The sequence below is a fragment of the Megalops cyprinoides genome, chromosome 10 (assembly GCF_013368585.1).
Source record: "Megalops cyprinoides isolate fMegCyp1 chromosome 10, fMegCyp1.pri, whole genome shotgun sequence".
Classification (NCBI taxonomy): Eukaryota; Metazoa; Chordata; class Actinopteri; order Elopiformes; family Megalopidae; genus Megalops; species Megalops cyprinoides.
This window is the reverse complement of record NC_050592.1, coordinates 13,349,165-13,367,371: the sequence shown is the minus strand read 5'-3', so window position 1 is coordinate 13,367,371 and position 18,207 is coordinate 13,349,165. Positions and strand designations below refer to the sequence as shown.

Below are 18,207 nucleotides of genomic sequence, written 5' to 3'. Positions count from 1 at the left end.
CACTTAGATAAATGGTGTGAAAACTATCCTAGGGAGAGATTAAGGTGAATGGTGACATGAGCAGGTGCACTGGCTGTCAGTGCATGTGTATTTATCTGTACATATTTAGCCTTTTTTTGCTATTTTTTGTGTGCCTGTCTGCACTGTACATATTACCACTTCCAGGGCATAGGAAAAATAAACAGATCCTTGCCTTGGTGGCGACACTCCCCTCACCCAGACCTAGGATGTGACATGAATTAATGTTTTTGTAAACAATATATTTAAAAATACATAACAAAGATAAAGAAAATCAATACTCTTTTTCCAAATGTACACTTATATCAATGCCTTGATTTGAGAGTGTAAATGGGAAAAAAACCTGATCGTGCAATATTCAGTCCAAGAAAAAACATACACAAAAGCGTTTTGCCATAAAATCATTTTACCACAGTGAGACTGCTTGAAACGATGTTCATCTGTTGGTGTTAAACTCATTGGTAGCTGATAATTTTTCCAGACTGAAATATTACTATAAATTCTCACAGAGTTCCTGCAATTATTTCAGTATCCATTTCAAATTTAAGCATCACTGTCAGTTGAATCTCAATATTGAGCAATTTCAGGAGAGCTTAGCACAATATTTCATGCTTCTAATATGTGAGTAAGAGCAGCAAGGTCATTTACATTAGAGGTTTAAGGATTTATATTTATAAAAAGGTACCAATGTTCATGCTTTGTTGTAGGTAGTTTTGTTTTTAAAATGAGAGAAATTCTGCCATAATAATTCTTTGTTTCGTTATTTCCTCATGAAAAAAATAAAAGCCTGGTATGTGAAACCAAAGTTACTACAGTATGTAACCAACCAAGATGACTTTTTCTGGCTGACTTGCTGTTTCTATCATTTTTTTCCAAATGTTAAAACATATTATGATTAAATGCATGTGGGTATTTTGGTTGATATTTTCAATATTTCTTTGAGATCGATATCTTCTATATCTTTGTGGACTTTGTGTACCTTAAGAATATTTTAAAATGAAATTAAAAATCTTAATACAAAGTTCAAACACTTTATGTACATTATTTACAAGATAATGGCTGATTACATTCAATAAGTAAAAACATTCTGGCCAAGTCTATGGTTGAACAACAATATCAAATATTCTGCCTTCTTTTGCAAAACTCAGGCAGTGAAGTCCCTTTATAAATGGCAAAGATGTTCTGGAAGAGCTCACGAAATACAATGTCCACCAGGGACAAATGGTTTCCAGTGATATGAAACCAGGTTCACAAACCATTGTATGATTTTACTATAACATTCAAGAGGAAGCCACAACACAATTAAAAATAAACACACTATATAGTACAATCAATGCAACAATGTACTCCAAATCCATCCCAAAAGAATTCAACCAGGGCTCTCTACCAGACCATTCATGGTGCAATGGCCCCAACTCCACCCACCAGGTGGCAGTGCTGTGCTATTGGTCAATCCACCTTTTCTGGTGACAGTTGGTGAGGTCTAGGTTAAGGTCCGGATAGGCGGGTATCAGTGAGGCAGTCGCCTGGGTGAAGGGGAGGGTGGGCGACGGATGGGAGGGAGGTCATAATGTCCTGGGATGTGGCTGTTGACAGGGAGGTCATAGTGATTCTGGGGCTCCTGTTCTGTGACATTGCCCAAGGAACAACGTTCTGAGAGAAAGACAGGAAATAAAGCAATTAGAGATAAACAGACAGCAGTTTATCCTGATGCTAAACCTGACAGGAAGGAAAATATTCCACCTTTTTATTCTATGCTATCATTACTTGGGCATTCCTAGCAGCATTACATCATTCATAGTCCACCATAATGTTTACATTCTCAATTTCACTGGCTGTAAAAATACTGGTGTTGCCACACTGGCCCTTCCATTCATTAAACAACAGGCCTATACGTTTATAATCTATTTATTACTAATATAATAAATAACAAATAAAATATTATTAAATAAAATAAATAAAATAAAACAGCTGTATACTGGGCTGGCTTATGCACATACTTAATTGTCTTTGCTCACACAATGGCAGTAGATCACTGTGCCAGAAGACCAAGAAGTGAACATTAACATTAGCTTTTCACATTATGGAATATATCCATTCTTTTCTCAGATCCTCCCCACAATACTGCATGCTAAAGACAAAACTCTAAACCCACCATCCCCTTCTTGCTTTTTTGCAAAACCATCCCACTCTTTATTTCTCCTGTGCTTCAAAAATCTCCACATAAGGAAACCTGCATTTCCTAATCAACTGCTTCTCTCCTCCTACGTTATCTTTATACATGTCCGCCTTTGCTACTAATATCAATAATGATGGCTACACCCCCTTTATCCCATACCCCTGAGCGTGGTGGTAGGCTGTGGGGGCGGAGATCTGATTTCGACGTAGGACCTCTCGCGTTGGACAGGTGACTTCATCTCCATGTAGCTGCTCTCCAGCGTGCGTGGCTGAGGGATGGGCAGATCCTTGATAGTGGCGTAGGGATTTTCGCTGTTCAGAGAGCTGCTGCTTACAGCCATACAAGAATCTTTGCTCAGTTCTATACGGAGGAAGAGACCATAGGGTTAGCCATCCACTATTTTGAACGAGAGGTATGCTTACACTCACATTTAAACCTGCCATATTGTAATCATCAATGAGCACAGAGATGGGGTGACACTTCTGAGACAACTCTGGCCTCCCTTTAGCTGAGCAATATAGTATAGCATCAGTCCAGATTCTAAGAGATTTTCTAGTCCTGCAGGTGACTTTTTATGTTAACTTCAAACTTCATGAAAGAGCAATATACTATGGCAGCGTTTCCCAAACCTCTCCTGGAGTACCCCTTGTCCTGCATGTTTTAGATCTCTCCCTCCTCCAACACAACTGATTTAAATCATCAGTTTGTTATTAAGCAGCTTCAGGAGTTCATAACCAGTTGATCATTTGAATCAGCTGTGTTGGAGCAGGGAGACATCTAAAACATGCAGGATAAGGGGTCCTCCAGGAGAGGTTTGGGAAACCCTGGACTATAGCGTCAGTCCAGATTCTGTGGGATTTTGTAGTCCTGCAGTTAACTTCAAGCTTCATGAAAGAAATAAGGCACTGCAATCTAGTAAGATGGTTTAAATGTCAGAACTCTACTCCTTATCTCAAAGAGACGGATGTCTCAGGTACAATAATTTGAGGTAAAAGAGCACAGCCATTAAGTCATAGCAATGGGTTTGATGAACACTACCCACATTAAATGAGGCCCTTCAGGAGGATAAAGACTGCACAGCCTCAGTGCCCATTACTGTGTCAAAGTGACATGATAATAACACAGGAGGCAGTCCTCTCATTTTTGTGCAACTTCAGCCTTCTTAAATATAAGGACACCAGTGTTTTCTTGATGAGATCATTAAATGTTAGGCTATTATAATTAGTCATACTTTCAAAGACATCCAGGGCTGGAAAATTCTGAAAAGCAGGGAAGCAGGGAAAAGAAGAGAAGAAAGAAAAAAAAAGTTCTCAGTGAAACACACTGTACCTTTGTCATAATATTTTCCCAGACTTGCACTGTAGCTGTAACTTCGGTCAATTCCAAAAGCTCCTATAAACATAAAGAAACATGGATGCAATAAATACAATGTAAAAAAAAAACAGACAAAGTAAACATTTGGAATCATGGTATCGTGTTAGTTTGAATACTAATTCAATACTCACTGGGTAAAATTAAAAATTTTGTAATGGTCAATCTATACATGTTAAGATAACATGTATATGAAAAAGATTACAAACAACATAGATATGAATCCTTGGTACAGGGATATCTTCATTATTGGTAAAGATTGTTTTCAGTTGTTGCTATAACAATGTCCCAACAATAATGAAAGAAATTTGACAGTGATGTCCTGAGTAACACTAGCAAAAGGGTTTTGACAGCAACGTCCTCAGTAATACTCAAGATGTAGCAATGGACGTACCCGTGTCTTTAAGGGCTGGTGCCTCATGGTGTTTCCAGTCGGCAGGCAACGTGGCATTACTCTCCACCCCAAACAGCCCTAGTCTCTCCCTCTCAGTGTTCTTCACATTACACAGGAGCTGATTATTGGTGTTCTGTTTAGGAGACAAAATGAGCCATAATATTACAACTGGCTGCATTTAAAAATAACCCCTGATCCAGTATGAATATACAGCACCTGTTCTCATGTATGTCAGCTCACAGTAACATTAGAGGTATCACTGAAAGCTTTCATGGAGCACTTGAATTGCTGTATATACATTGCATGTTATATTCTGTAATAAAACTGCAATTCAGTTGTTAACTGACAGGAATTATGACAAAATTCATGAGATGAGTATCCCCCACCACCCTTCAATAGGTGTTGCACTACGGCTCAGGATAAAGCAATGGATTTTGCATCCATAATGGTCTCCATTTTTGCCATTTTCCACACAAAGATATGAATCAAACCAATTCAAGAAGGCAACATTCCGTCTTAACAAGATCAGACGTGTTTATTAAATTGCATATTCAATAGCAATAATCATCTACATGCTATATTCATCTACTATAACAAGAACACAAGTGAATTAGCCAGCATGTTGCATTTGTGAGGGACCCAGCCACTGCCAGAGACAGCAGTAGCTGACAGAGGGGAGACAGGGTGATGCAATAACAGGAAGGGAATAAGCGATATGTACCTTAATAGGTGTAATGGAGCGGCCCTGGTTATTAGGAACATGGGGAAGAGGGGGCCGGTTCTGGGACAGGGTATGGTAGCTGGGGTTGGAGTAGAAGTGGTGGTAGCTGTGAGGGACATCTGAAACATAAACATTATTAAAGATCAGTATTTCACAAATCAAGTTTAATTCCAAGTGAACAGCACATATTCTGCAGTAAAGAGATAAAAGGCATTTTGAAATATCTACTTACTTTCCCTTACTTTCCCCAACAACCTCACAGTTAATATCAATCTCCAGTTAGATATACATGTAAATGTTGAATTGAGTGGTAAACTACTGATATTTTGCCTTCTGAAAGACGCGGTGTTCCGTTTATTTTTGCATGGTATGTACGTTAATATACCTGGTACAGCGTACTCGGAGTTGACCACTCGGGTGGAGGAAAAGGCCACGGTGGGTGTGCGGCTCTGCTTGTCCTTCTGACGCCGGCGGTAGAGCAGCAAGAGGGCTAGCAGCGCCACCACCAAGATGACCAGCACGATGATGCCAGCGATCGCTCCCCACGAGTCCCGCTCCACGGGGGACATCGGCACCATCACACTCACGCCCTCCTCTGCAGGGACAGGGACAACATCACATCTGTCCCTTTTCCCTCTAGTTTCACATGCATCAGCTTTCTGCCAATGCTCTGATTCATACAAGCTTACATTCATTTATTCAGTTCTGCTCTGCTTATGTGGTACTGCCTGATACAGATTTGTTTAGTAGCTGCCACACTCAAAGCGACTTACATGGCTTTTATACATTGTACGCTTTACACATTATACATTACGCATTTCCATGTTCACACAGCTGGGTATTTACACAGGGAATTCAATGTAAGGACCTTGTTTAAGAGTTCTTTGGTAGTCTATGGATATCCTTGCCAAAACAATACCTTTTTTGCAGTCAGGCCCCTGTCCAAATTCACACACACATGCTCCAGTATGGGCATCACAGCTGGCATTGGGTGGGCAGGGGCAGGTGTGGACACAGTCTGGGCCATACAAGCCAGCACGGCACTCTGCAGAATGACGCATTGGGAATGACTGTTATGAGCCATATGATGTGACATATGATTTATACATTGGGGAATAACTATACGTCACATGATTCATCACAAAACATCAAAAAAAGTCACTTTTTGTGTTACTTATAAATGGCAGGAAAAGTCTTGAAGAATACAAATACAGTTCTCTCTGCTAATGTAGCAACTCAATGGCTCAACAGAGATTTGAATTGTGATATGACATTTGAAACAGGAATGACCTGGAAGTAGTCAGGGCTGTCTCCCTGTGATGTATACATCAGTGAGCTACTAATAAAGTAAAATGGCTTGTTGACTTACTAGACTGACAGAAGTGGCCTGTGTAGCCTGACGGGCAGAAACATGCCCCTGTCACATGATCACAGGCCCTTTCACAAAGGCAACGCTGGCTGCAGCCTGACCCATAGGTCCCTTGGGGACAGCCTGCCAGAGATAAGGACAGAGAGGTTGGCTGGCATACCCTTTCATCTCCAACAACGCATGTACTTGACAACAATAGAGGGAACAGGGTTTTTGCCATACTACTACTGCAACTTGGGCCCAGATTCAATCTTACCCTAATATGCTTTATGCTAAATTTTGATTAACACATTTAAGATGCTTTTACAGTTTGTTGCTTACACAACATGTGCTGCAAAATCTTGCTCGAAAAAAGGTAACAGGAGACAGAAGGTTAAGGACAAATGTTTTATTGTTAAATTGAACAGAGGCTCAAATATGTTTATCAGTGATTGTACAATATGTTTGTATGACTACACATGTATGTGCATTCCTGTGTGAGCATGTGTGTGTGTGTGTGTGTGTGTGTGTGTGTGTGTGTGTGTGCGTGTATGCATGTGCCTGTGTGTGTATTTGTGTGTGTGTTTGCCTGTGTGTGTCTGTCTGTGTGTGTGTGCATGCGACTGTGTGAAGCACTCACGCTGGGAGCAGTCAGACCCAGTCCAGCCAGGGGGGCAGTGGCAGGACCCATCTTGATGGTGGCATGTGGAGTTGTTGGCACAGCGACACACCCCAGCACACTGCTTCCCGTAGTGTCCCACAGGGCATGCTGAGAAACACACAACGGCAGACGTTTCATGTTTCACATTCAGGTGGCACCGTGCCTAAGGAAATGCACCCCTAACCAGGGGCTGTAGATGTGAATGGAAAAATTGGACTCTACAGTTACAACTCTGAGCAGGTGCTTTATTTTGAATTGCTTCAGTAAGAATCCAGCCATACAGATGCATAATATGTGTAAAGTGAGCTCTGTAAGTTATTCCCTTAATTATTTTCCCCTCTGCTTAACCCTTTACACCTCAAATTGCATGGGACAGGTCATGAACTAGGTCTGACCTTGGTCACACAGGGGTCCAGTATATCCTGGATCACACACACACTGTCCTGTGATGTGGTGACAGGGGGTAGAAGCGTGGGCACATAGAGGGCACTCCAAACTGCACTGGGCACCATACATTCCTGCCCTGCAAACTATGAGAAAGAAGGAGAGAGAGAGAGAGAGAGAGAGAGAGAGAGAGAGGGAGAGAGAGAGTACACTTTATTATGAGCAGAGGGTGAGACATACTTAAAATATAGAGAGGGCAACATTCATTACAAAAAATGAAAAATGATACATAGGACACAATCGTGTACAATATATATAATAGTATAATAGTACAATATAATATATATAGTACAACAGTATGTAATAGTACAATAGTATACAAGTTCCCAGCATGCACCTGTGACATGCTTACTGCCATTACTCACTGTGCTGGCACTGTGGTCCCCAGTACCCAGGACGACATGTACAGGTCCCACTATCTGGCAGACAGGTGGCACCGTTCAGGCAGGAGCAGGTCTGGTTGCATTGCCGTCCCCAGCTGCCTTCTGGGCAAGGCTGGGTACAGCGAGCACCTGAGAGGGTAAAGGCATGATTTACAATATCTGTTTAGGAATCAGAATGCTAGACAGAGGTCATTGTTAGCAGCTTGTCTTCATCAAATCAAACAGAAATACAGGTAAATTACCAGTCCAGCCTGGCAGACACTGGCAATGCCCGCTGGCACTGTGGCAGCCGTCTGCATGAAGGCAGTCACACCTCTGCCTGCAGCCAGGTCCATAGGTCCCCCTCTGTACAAAGCAGGGACATAACGTCACACTATGAGTCACATGGCAGAAGTATCGTAAAGGCTAAAATATGAGCATGGGTCCATGTCAGGTGACATTGACATTAACAGGCTCCTCTACTGAGCCCGGTAACAGCTAGTACAACCATGAAAGTGTGGCATGCCATAAAAAATACAAGTTTTGACTTGAAAACTCCTCACTAGCGCCATTTTGAGGGCTGAACACTGTTATGCTATTCATTGCCTCTAAAAATAGTTTGATGTCCTAAGCATATACTGTATGTTATTAAAAGAGCTTTTATCGCAGATTTATGGAGTCTGGCACTGCAAGGGCTATTTAAGACTATGAAGATTCTGTGTGATTTATCCTGTGTCAGGGAAAGATATTTTTTTTTCATTAAATGTAATAATCCAGCTGGATGTAAATACATAACAGAGCATTGCCAACATATGCTTCCAAAAGTGAAGCAAGCAAATTAAAGGATCAAATTATGGAGGTGATACTGTGAGTTTGATTTTCACTTTTGTTGTTACAGATATGACTTACCGGACATGCTTGGTCACAGCGTGTACCCTGCCATCCTGCAGTGCAAGTGCAAGTGCCATCCGAGGCATCACACGATGCCCCATTGAGACACTGGCACGTACCATTGCAGCCTGGGCCCCACGTTCCCTTCGAACATGGAATGGAGCAGTCCGAGCCCTTCCATCCTGAATGGACACCAATGATTGATTACAATTTATTACAATGAAGGCAGAGTATTAGAAACTTCCCAGATCACATGAGTGAGTCTGCCCTGACTGCGAATGTGTCCATATCCCTCTCTCAATGTACCTGCATTTCCTTGACTGAACATTTTAAAGGTTCACTTACCACCATTTCTGCACACAAGTGTGTCTCACCTTCTTTGCAAAAGCAGGTGCCGTCGATAGGAGAGCAGGACAGGGAGTTTTTGCAAGTGCAGGGCTGTGAGCAGTTTTTCCCGAAGTAGCCTTTCTCACAGTGAAGCTCACAATGCTGCCCCTGCAGGACAGACACAAGCATAACCTTGCTACTGTCACGTGGATCACAGACGGAACTCAATGCCTCAGACACAACCAGAGGCGCCAGAGGAAGCATGTTACACACAAAGGAAAGGAGAGCATTTCAAACTGAGCATGCCGAGACATAAGCCCAAAGGCCAACTGACATAAAACAAACAGAATACGCGCTGCCAAACGTGCTTCCCTTTCAGAGGGCTAAACCAAGAGGTCCAGCTGAACACATTGGCCCCTGGAACATAATTTAGGGATCCCCGGATTCGATTAATGTAGATTCATGTAGTATAGATCTCGTTGATAATTGAGTGCTTTTGAAACAATTGCTGAATGAATTATGGAATCAGAACCAAGGTTACATTACTCTGACTGTTACCCCCTCTGTACACCACCTGCAGATTACACTCTGTCAGCTTCAATCTTGACAACTCACCCGGTAGCCCGGAGCACACTGGCAGTGCCCACTCGTGCTGTCACACACACCCCCATTCAGACACAGGCAGGTCTCTTGGCAACCATGTCCATAGTAACCCTGTGGGCAGGTCTCGTTGCAGAAGAGCCCCGCCCACCCTGGATGGCACGTGCACTCCCCCTTCATAGGGTGACAGCTGACCAAAGAACAGAGAGACAGACAAAATGTCACATGCAAGATTAGAGCACTGTCAATTATTTTTCTCTCAGTATTAGTAAAAAATAGTGGCCTGTAACTAAGATGAGTATAAATATGTGTCTGTGTGTGGTATGTGACAGAACTACACTGACACAAGTGTGTGTAGGTGTGTGAGCACATGTATGTTTGACTGTGTGAGAGATACTAACACACTAACTTTAGTGTGTGTAGGTGTGTGTTTGTATGCACGTCTGGTTGTGTATGAGAAAGAGAGCGATGAGCTAACCTCAGTGTGTGTGCATTGTGGCAGAGGCAGTGACTGTCACAGTGCAGGCCATACATCCCGTCTGGACACATCCTGTCCCTGCAGTGCTGCCCCATGAACCCTGGCTCACACAGGCAGCCCCCGTGGATGTTGTAGCAGCGAGCCCCGTTGGCACAGTCGCACACACCCTTGCAGTCCTGGCCATAGCTGCCCACCGGGCACTCCTCACTGCATCTGTAGGAGGAACACACAAAACATGGCTCGGTGTCACAGGCTGGTTTTCAAAGTAGAGGATCTGGACACTGTGACTCAAAATCTCTAAAATAGTGTGTCTGTGGGGTCACAGTTACTGAGGGTTTAAACTTCCACCCAAATCACTACAGACCTGTCCCCTGTGTAGCCCGCAGTGCACTGGCAGTGACCACTCTCTGGGTCACACTGACCCCCGTGATGACATACACACTCCTGGCTGCAGTTCAGCCCGAACCTGCCCTCTGCACAGCGCTCAGTACACACTGCTCCCTGGAAGGACAGAGACGTAGAAAGAGAGAGAGAGACGTGAAGAGACAGAGAAAACGAGGGAGAGACAGAGAGAGTGGGAGAGAAAAAAAGAAGGAATTGAATTCAACTAATTCTGCCGGATTCCCAAACTATGTATGTAGTAACAGAAGACAAACCTACATTATGGTGAAACACCTTAAGTGGACACAGACAGGAAAACTGTCCTTTAAATTGTCATAGATTCAAAGATATCTGAAGACTAGGTACATGGATGGCACTAGAGATGGTCTCACCATCCATCCAGGACGGCAGTCACACACCCCCTCCCCTAAGCATCGGCCCCCATTCTGACAGGGACACCTGTGAGGACAGCGTCCACCTGGACAGGGCTGGTCACAACTGAGAGAGAAAGGAAAAGAGATATACAGAGACAGAGAGAAAGAGACAGCAAGAGAAAGAGAGAGTTCAATGCACAATATCCTCTTATCATATCTGTTTCAGAAATAGCCTGCAGGAATCCGAACATTGAGTTCTGTGAATAGAAACAAATGGTACAAAAGGAAATTCCTTTCAAATGAATTTCACACTGACACCACACAGACCTTCAGGAGCAAACTCAGAACTTTGATACATTCACTCTACACTGCAATTGCTTCAAGATAATGTGCATATCCAACAGCATAGTCAACCAACAGATACCCACAGTGTTCCAGTGAACCCCTCTCTGCATCGGCATTGCCCAGTCTCTTTGTCGCAGGTCCCCCCGCTTCCACACAGGCACTGTTGCAGACAGCCTCTGCCAAAGGTCCCAGGAGGACAGGGGTTCTCGCAGAGGGTGCCAGTATATCCGTGGCGACACTGACAGGAGCCAGTGAAGGGATCACAGCGGCCTCCATTCTTGCACCTGCAGAGCTGACTGCAGCTGGGACCCCAGTGTTTCTCATCACAAGCTAAAAGACAAGTATCAATATTGACATCGCCATGATTTTATTGGCAGTGAACTTGTGCTGTTCTTGAGTAAGGTACTTCAAGTGAATTGCCTCTGAAAATAGCCAGCTGCATAAACAGATAAGCAATAAAATGTAAACTATGCGGGTGACCCACGATAAGGACATCTGCTAAGAAAATACATAGTGAAATTGAATAGTGTTCTGCTCTCGACATGAATCTCACTTCCCCCGAGTACAAACACAAATGGCTTTTAATACACACAGAGTAACATCCTATTGCGTTGGCTTTGAAATATAGCATTTCACATTGTGATACACTATTGACAAGCCAATTTGCATGGATACTAGCGAGATAAATGAGGTTAAAATCTGGAATTCAACAGGAGGCCTTATAACGCTCTGGGTTTGTATGGAAAAAGTGATTCACACAGGGGTAAGATTTCATTCCTGTCAGTGTGAGCACTGGATGAGGGGGATCTTTAATACCCGTGAAGCAGGATATATCATAAATATTCCCTCTTATTTCTCATCCTGACAGGGTGTTGTCAAAGCTAGCTAAGCAAAAAAAGACTGATTTTCATACCTAAAGCATGAACCTTAATATAAAATATAAACGCTTTTTCATCTTCTGATTCCTTATTTATGCACATACATTATGTATGTATATATGTTAAGACAATAATTGGTCTGTAAGCACAGTGATGGATAGTGTGAATTAAATGTGTAAAACTCAGGATCAGGAAAACAATGTCTCCTGATTGAGTTCCACATCTTATTTGTTTGACAATGAACAAATAGATTATTCATCACTGAAATATATTAGAATGTATAACTACACCACTTTAAATGCGTGTCAAGTCTAGTTAGCAGGAGCTCAGCTGGAACAAAAAACTGTATTCAAAAGGGCTCAGACTAAGGTCCACACAGCTTGATGAACAGAATGGAGGCTGACAATATAAACCATTCCAGATAGAAAATCTGTTGCCTTGCATGTGAACTTTGAGAGGCTTTCTTGGAACCAGTTGGCTTTGTCTGACCCTGGTACTGACCATATCTCCCCAAGTTCCCAGGCCTGTTTTTTGTTGTTGTTGATGTGCATCTTGGGAGATCGACCACTAAGAACAGAAGCCAAATGGTAATCGCAAACACACACGCAACACTATTGTGATTTCAAAGTGGATACCCATGTGTTTGTCACCTGACCCTACTCAAATCTCTGCCTGTGTTCACATGGCAGCTCATCAGTTTGCATCTGATTTACTGTTCTGGATTTAACATATGCCTTTCTCTGTTACGGTCAATGAGGTAATCCTCAGCCTTCAGATTCCCAGTATCCAGTGGAATGTTCCTGAATGTGGGAAAATTCCACTCTTTCTCCCAGTGCGAGGTTAGGGCATAGTGGAGTGTTTACTGTTCTAACGCCATATCCCATACCAGACTCTCTCTATGCAGTGTTACTGTGCTGTGTATGCACTTTATTAACCTCCAGCCCTCTCCCTTCCCACAAATTAGCTCAATGATTAGGCATTCAGGCACCAGCAATTCAGCGGTTCTGATCCTGCCCCTGGACTCCAGTATAGCCTTATAGTGCCAAAGCTGTCCCAATACCGCAGTACAGCCCTCGGCCGAGAACCGAAGACTCAATTTTCCATTTCCTCTTCTCAGAATCCCGAATCCCCTCAGATGGCATCAAACAACAGCAGAGGCTTTAGCATTCGCCAACAAAAACGACAATTCTCAGGACCTGGACTTCTGTTTTTGATCAAAAGGGGGAGTGAAGTGGAAGTCGAAGAAATTGGATAAATTCGAAGGCCTTTTATATTATAAATTATATTATTTAGAAGCTAAAAATATAGTTACTGGCTAATGGAGAACTGGTATGAGGACAATGCAGCTATACTGCTGCATGCGGTGGGCACAGGGGGAGAGAAGGAGTTCTGTGTAAGCATCGTGTGTGGGGCAGATGATAGCTCACCGCTGGAACAGTCTTCCCCACGCCAGCCGCCCTCACACTGGCAGCGGTCCGGGGCCTGGCACCGCCCATGGACACACTCCTTGGTACAGCGAGCTGTCAAGGGAGGGATACTGGGAATTAAATAGAGGCACAGAAAGGAAACACACACACACAGCCATGCAGGGACAGATTCATTAATGGCAGCACTAGACTCTCCTTCTCCTGCAAGTAGAGAAAGTAGCTTTATATGGGGTGCAAGCAAACGAATGAGAAACGAAGGCCAAAGACAGGACATTCAAAGGGAAAGGACATCACCAGGGTACCTAATGCCAAATTCAACATAAACGCATGTGCTTTGCCATCCACTTTGACAGACATATTTTGGCAAGCTTTACAAATGTCCTTTTGCATACAACAATACTGGTATGATGGTCACTAAAACTGACCTACTATGTTTTGTAAGAAGGGAGAAAGTTCTACATTTCACAAATCTGTCATTACAGAAAGTCAACAACAAATTAAATTAAGTGGATGCTCTTCACAGTACAAATGCATATGCTGTAATATTTATGACAAAGTTCAACGCTGCCCTCCCATTCAGATATAAGATCAAGTAATAGAAAACAAAAGAAAAGGAGTGTATTTTATCTGTGTACCTGCTAAATCAGCTGCAAACCTTCTGCTTCATTAAGTGTAATACTTACGGACACATTTGTTGTTACTCTCATAATAGCCAGGGCAGCACTGGTACCGTTTGCGGTAGTCCATCTTTACAGCCTGTCGGTATGCTGTCTTGTATGTGATCCTGTGACATTAGAACAGTCCCATCAAACCCTGGGCTCGTGAGCAGTGAGCGACAGACACACTGCTGCCAGACAGTGTCACACTGACCTGTGACGGGTGCACTTGTAGAAACTCCAAGCATCGGAACAGGGCTCCTCAAACACCCGATCAAACGGGTGGGCATATGATTCCTTGATTGAGGTGGTGTAGCTAGGAGAGGAGATGGCACACACACACACACACACACACACACACACACACACACACACACACACACAGGGTATGATAATTTCTTCATACACTATCAATCCATTTCCTGTAGTTTACAAGGCACTGCACTTTAACACTTGTGCTTCTGCAGAGTTGTAAACACTGAATGCAATCTTCCATTATGTTCAGCTCTGATGGTTTAAACTTTTCCAGTTCCTCTTACAGAGTTCATGTTTATCTCACCTCTCCCATTGGCTGCACACATTGGGATCCGCAGGGTTCAAGGGCCACGCAAAGTCCAGTAAGGAACCCAGAAATAGCAGGGTAGTATAGCTCTTCAATGACCTCACCATCCTGTGAAACAGAGATGGCACCACTGTTCTTAACATATAGTAAGTAGGCAACCGGTTTCAGGACTCTTCAGATGAACAGACAAGTAAACAATACTGTTGCATCTTCTTAAGGGGAACAATGGGAAGAAACAAAACACAATCTCAAGTAATTACTTACATTGCATACTGTGGTGATGATGGTATTTTAATATACCATGTATTAATATACCACATATTTGAAACCCCTTTTCAAAAAGAAAATTGCAGTGACAACATGATGTCTCGCAGAATGGTCTACTGTCATAATCCACCCTCTTCAACAAAGCAATCGTTACATTTGTGAATGCAGACACCTCAAAAACCAAAAATGAAACAACCTGCAATTTGATGTTATGCTTTCACATAATTATATTTTTTATATTTCATATTATTCACTTTATATGATTTTGACAATACCTCTATTACATATCTCTATTATAGATTATTTGGTTTTGATCTGACCAAGGAATATGTATGTGAATAAATATCAGATTATTTTAAAGGTAAGAAAAAGCACACCAGCAGTGGATTTCCATTTTAAGTGATTACCTTTCACATCTTATTGAATGCAGAACAGACAAATTTATAGGAAGTAATTCCCTTTCTTTTACTATAAGAGGTTGAGTTAATGTAGTATTAGAATTTCACTAGGATATATGTTAACCAAAACATTCCCTGTTGCATTGTGCAAATGTTATCCAGATGGTACTTCAAACAAAAGAATTTGTGAAGGAGAAGAAGAGTGCATTCTGGATGAGAAGGAGGAGGAACGTGGCTCCACGTCTCATCATCTCATTAATTGGAGCCAATCGTGTCCCGCATACGCATCGGCGGCGTCTGTCACCATCCGAAGGCACGCTGCATGGCCATCTGATCTCAATCAGCAAGGCGACCCACAGGGGAGTGTGTGGAAAGGGGCTCCAGTGCCGCCCCCCCAAAAAAAAAATACTGTACCAAGTCCAGCCGTGCAAATGAAAGTCTGTTTAAAAACTCCCACAAAGCAGTTAGAAGACTGCCATTCAGGCCCTCGAGAGAGCGTTTGGCCGCCGTGGGAAGCTAATTGCATTTTCAAATGTTATATCATGTTGAAGTACTATTTGTCAATGTTAACCCTCCATGTTTTATTTTTGTGAAATAGTGTTTCATAGACAGCTGAAAAAGTGCCAAGTAACATCCCAGGAAACATAATTTTCAAACAGCAACACAAGAAATTTGCTTTTTCATTACTGTATTACTATTTACTTCAATTCAGTAGAACAATAAAGGTACAATACACCCACACCGCAATTGTTCTTCTTAATTATGAATAATGAATTCAAGTAAGAGTTATTTTAAGATGTATCATACACAATTCTGCAGGGGAATGTGGCTTTTTCAAAATGGAACCACATTGTGGTCGTATTGAATAGAAGGCAATGCCAGGGTAATGGGTGAATGTATGTGCAGAGACCAGAACAAAATATGACTCAGCTATCAAAACGCTGGATATCAACATGGTGATCCAGTTTGTCGACCAGAATAAAATGTGAGATATGTAACGGAGCAGGCAAAGTACTGCAATACAAGTTAATATCTAAAGGACAGTTAAGACCCAGGAAGGAGACGGGGCACCAAAAGTGACAACAATAATCGCAATTGTCAGTTGCATGTTGTACCACCTAACATCGACATGGAAGCTCAGTGCTGTGCAGTGCTACACTGCACTCTTTCTCTTTTGGTCCTAAAACAATATGACCTATACTATATGTACAAATAAATTAAAAAACTACAATGATCTGGTGTTACGTGTCATTCCCTTCAGTAGTTTCATCTTTAGTGAAGCACTAATTCAAAATCTGGCCAGTTAGTCAGAACAGGAACAAAAACACAAAACAAAAAAACCCCATGAAAACAGTATTGTAAAAAAAAAAAAAAAAAAAAAAAAAAACAGGCAAACGACTGGCTTTCATTAGAAGAGGCAATTGGCTTTACAACTCACTTCATTTGACTGGGGTAAATATTTTTAAGTACCTTTTTTTCTCATTTAATTGTGCCTTATTAGAAAAAAAGCCACTTAACCGCAGGATTCCTCTGTGATGACAAACAGCATTTGCGGGAAATAAATGCACAGGCATGAAGACAGGCACAAGTATTTGGAGTGACACATTCTGTCCCTGTGTTTTATGCACATGGCTTTAATACAGCAGGTGAACATATTTCATAAAGCATAAACTATTCTTTGTGCTTTTATTTATTACAGCTTATTTTTGCCGTCTTTGCTCCATTTTAGGACAAATTTAATACGTTATATTTTTGCTTGTTTCTGTGTTTCATCAGAAACTTTCTTTTCTACGCTTTCTGCCTTTTTTGCGACCCTGTTTGGAATCACCCACTGCACATTAGGCTTGTCTCACTGTGACAACCGCTGCAGTCGGGCAGGAGCGCCAAAGCAAGATGAATACATTCAGAAATAGCCAACTGCTCTCCATAGCCAATCTTACACTCACACTACAAATTGCAGTGAACCTCAGTGAAGTGGACACCAATTGGAGGACACTTGCCTCTACACTGACATCATCTGAGTAACTCACCATGCCTGAAAAATCTTGGGGTGTCTTAGAGTTGTGACACAGGGAGACTCTGTTGACATACCCATTCCTACCCTGGTGGAATTTTGTTTCACTACTGTGGGCTCACAGTCATTGATCAGAACCATGTCTAAGAATGTCCCTATATTAAACCTGCAACCTGAACAGTCTACCATGCATTCTGTGTCCACATTTAGTATATTTTGAAATTGAGAATCATAATGACATTCAAGTTATTGTGTGCAAAGCCTAAGATGGTCCAACAAACACATAATAAGTATATGCTTTCCAGCACAGCATGGCAAGATCTGCTTTTTAGATACTCTAAACCTTCATATACTTTGAATACTATTAAAGGAATGTGTTTAACAAAAAAATCTGATGGGGTTTCAACTGGATCCCAGTAGTGTTAAAAGTAGTAGTGTCCATTGAGTGCATGCCGGGATTATATACTACTACAATCATTACAACATAACGTATGTCTAACTGTCTAACTCAAGGGATACAGCGTCATGGCAATGGTGTCTGGGATTTGCAAGAGTCTCCAATTACCCACTAGGGCTAGAGACTCACTAATAAGCCTTTGGTTTGGTTTCAACAAGCAAAGCAGACGATCTCACTCAACCCGATTTTGATGTGGTCCAATTAAACAAAAGAAGAATACACATTACGAGACACACACAGAAAAACGTGCCAAAGCTTTCATCAACATGGCTTGCATTTGTTTTCCATGTTCTGGAAACTAGTCTCACACACACATATCTGAAGTGGATAAAAATGATTCCCATATGACAAAGAGACTACAAGGGATATTTTTAGTAAATGCAAATACATTGACTGATTTTTTTTTTTTTTTTTTGTCTTCCTTTTGGCTTGAAAATGCAAGGCGTTTCTCCTCAGCTAAATAAATAGCCCAAGTACGACAAGATCATACCAACTAAGTATTTCAAGGGTCTAGCAGGCTCCGGGAGGCTTTTCTAAAACACGTGAAAAAAATGCAGTGAGAGATTACTGGTTGCACAGTATCCTCTTTTTTGGTTTTGAGATTTATTGACACTCTATGCACATCAAACAAAGGGAAAGTAACAATGGCATTTT

General features: G+C 42.0%; 1 protein-coding gene across 1 annotated transcript in view; it reads right to left on the bottom strand.

Annotated features, from left to right (window-relative positions):
• Positions 1-1,315: 1,315 nt before the first annotated feature.
• The window catches only part of LOC118784539 (multiple epidermal growth factor-like domains protein 10), a 30,192-nt gene continuing 13,300 nt past the window's right edge, over positions 1,316-18,207 (bottom strand). The window contains exons 2-24 of the mRNA XM_036538818.1: positions 14,415-14,525; positions 14,070-14,171; positions 13,883-13,983; positions 13,200-13,292; positions 10,978-11,224; positions 10,568-10,673; positions 10,159-10,295; positions 9,795-10,007; positions 9,332-9,506; positions 8,764-8,884; positions 8,408-8,571; positions 7,762-7,864; positions 7,502-7,648; positions 7,088-7,222; positions 6,672-6,800; positions 6,053-6,175; positions 5,603-5,728; positions 5,069-5,278; positions 4,684-4,802; positions 3,963-4,095; positions 3,527-3,589; positions 2,357-2,557; positions 1,316-1,671 (exon numbers count right to left, since the gene is read on the bottom strand). Of these exons, the coding sequence (XP_036394711.1) occupies positions 1,529-1,671; positions 2,357-2,557; positions 3,527-3,589; positions 3,963-4,095; positions 4,684-4,802; positions 5,069-5,278; positions 5,603-5,728; positions 6,053-6,175; positions 6,672-6,800; positions 7,088-7,222; positions 7,502-7,648; positions 7,762-7,864; positions 8,408-8,571; positions 8,764-8,884; positions 9,332-9,506; positions 9,795-10,007; positions 10,159-10,295; positions 10,568-10,673; positions 10,978-11,224; positions 13,200-13,292; positions 13,883-13,983; positions 14,070-14,171; positions 14,415-14,524 (3,201 nt within the window). The 5' untranslated portion in view covers position 14,525 and the 3' untranslated portion in view covers positions 1,316-1,528. The remainder of the gene's footprint in view (positions 1,672-2,356; positions 2,558-3,526; positions 3,590-3,962; positions 4,096-4,683; positions 4,803-5,068; positions 5,279-5,602; positions 5,729-6,052; positions 6,176-6,671; positions 6,801-7,087; positions 7,223-7,501; positions 7,649-7,761; positions 7,865-8,407; positions 8,572-8,763; positions 8,885-9,331; positions 9,507-9,794; positions 10,008-10,158; positions 10,296-10,567; positions 10,674-10,977; positions 11,225-13,199; positions 13,293-13,882; positions 13,984-14,069; positions 14,172-14,414; positions 14,526-18,207) is intronic.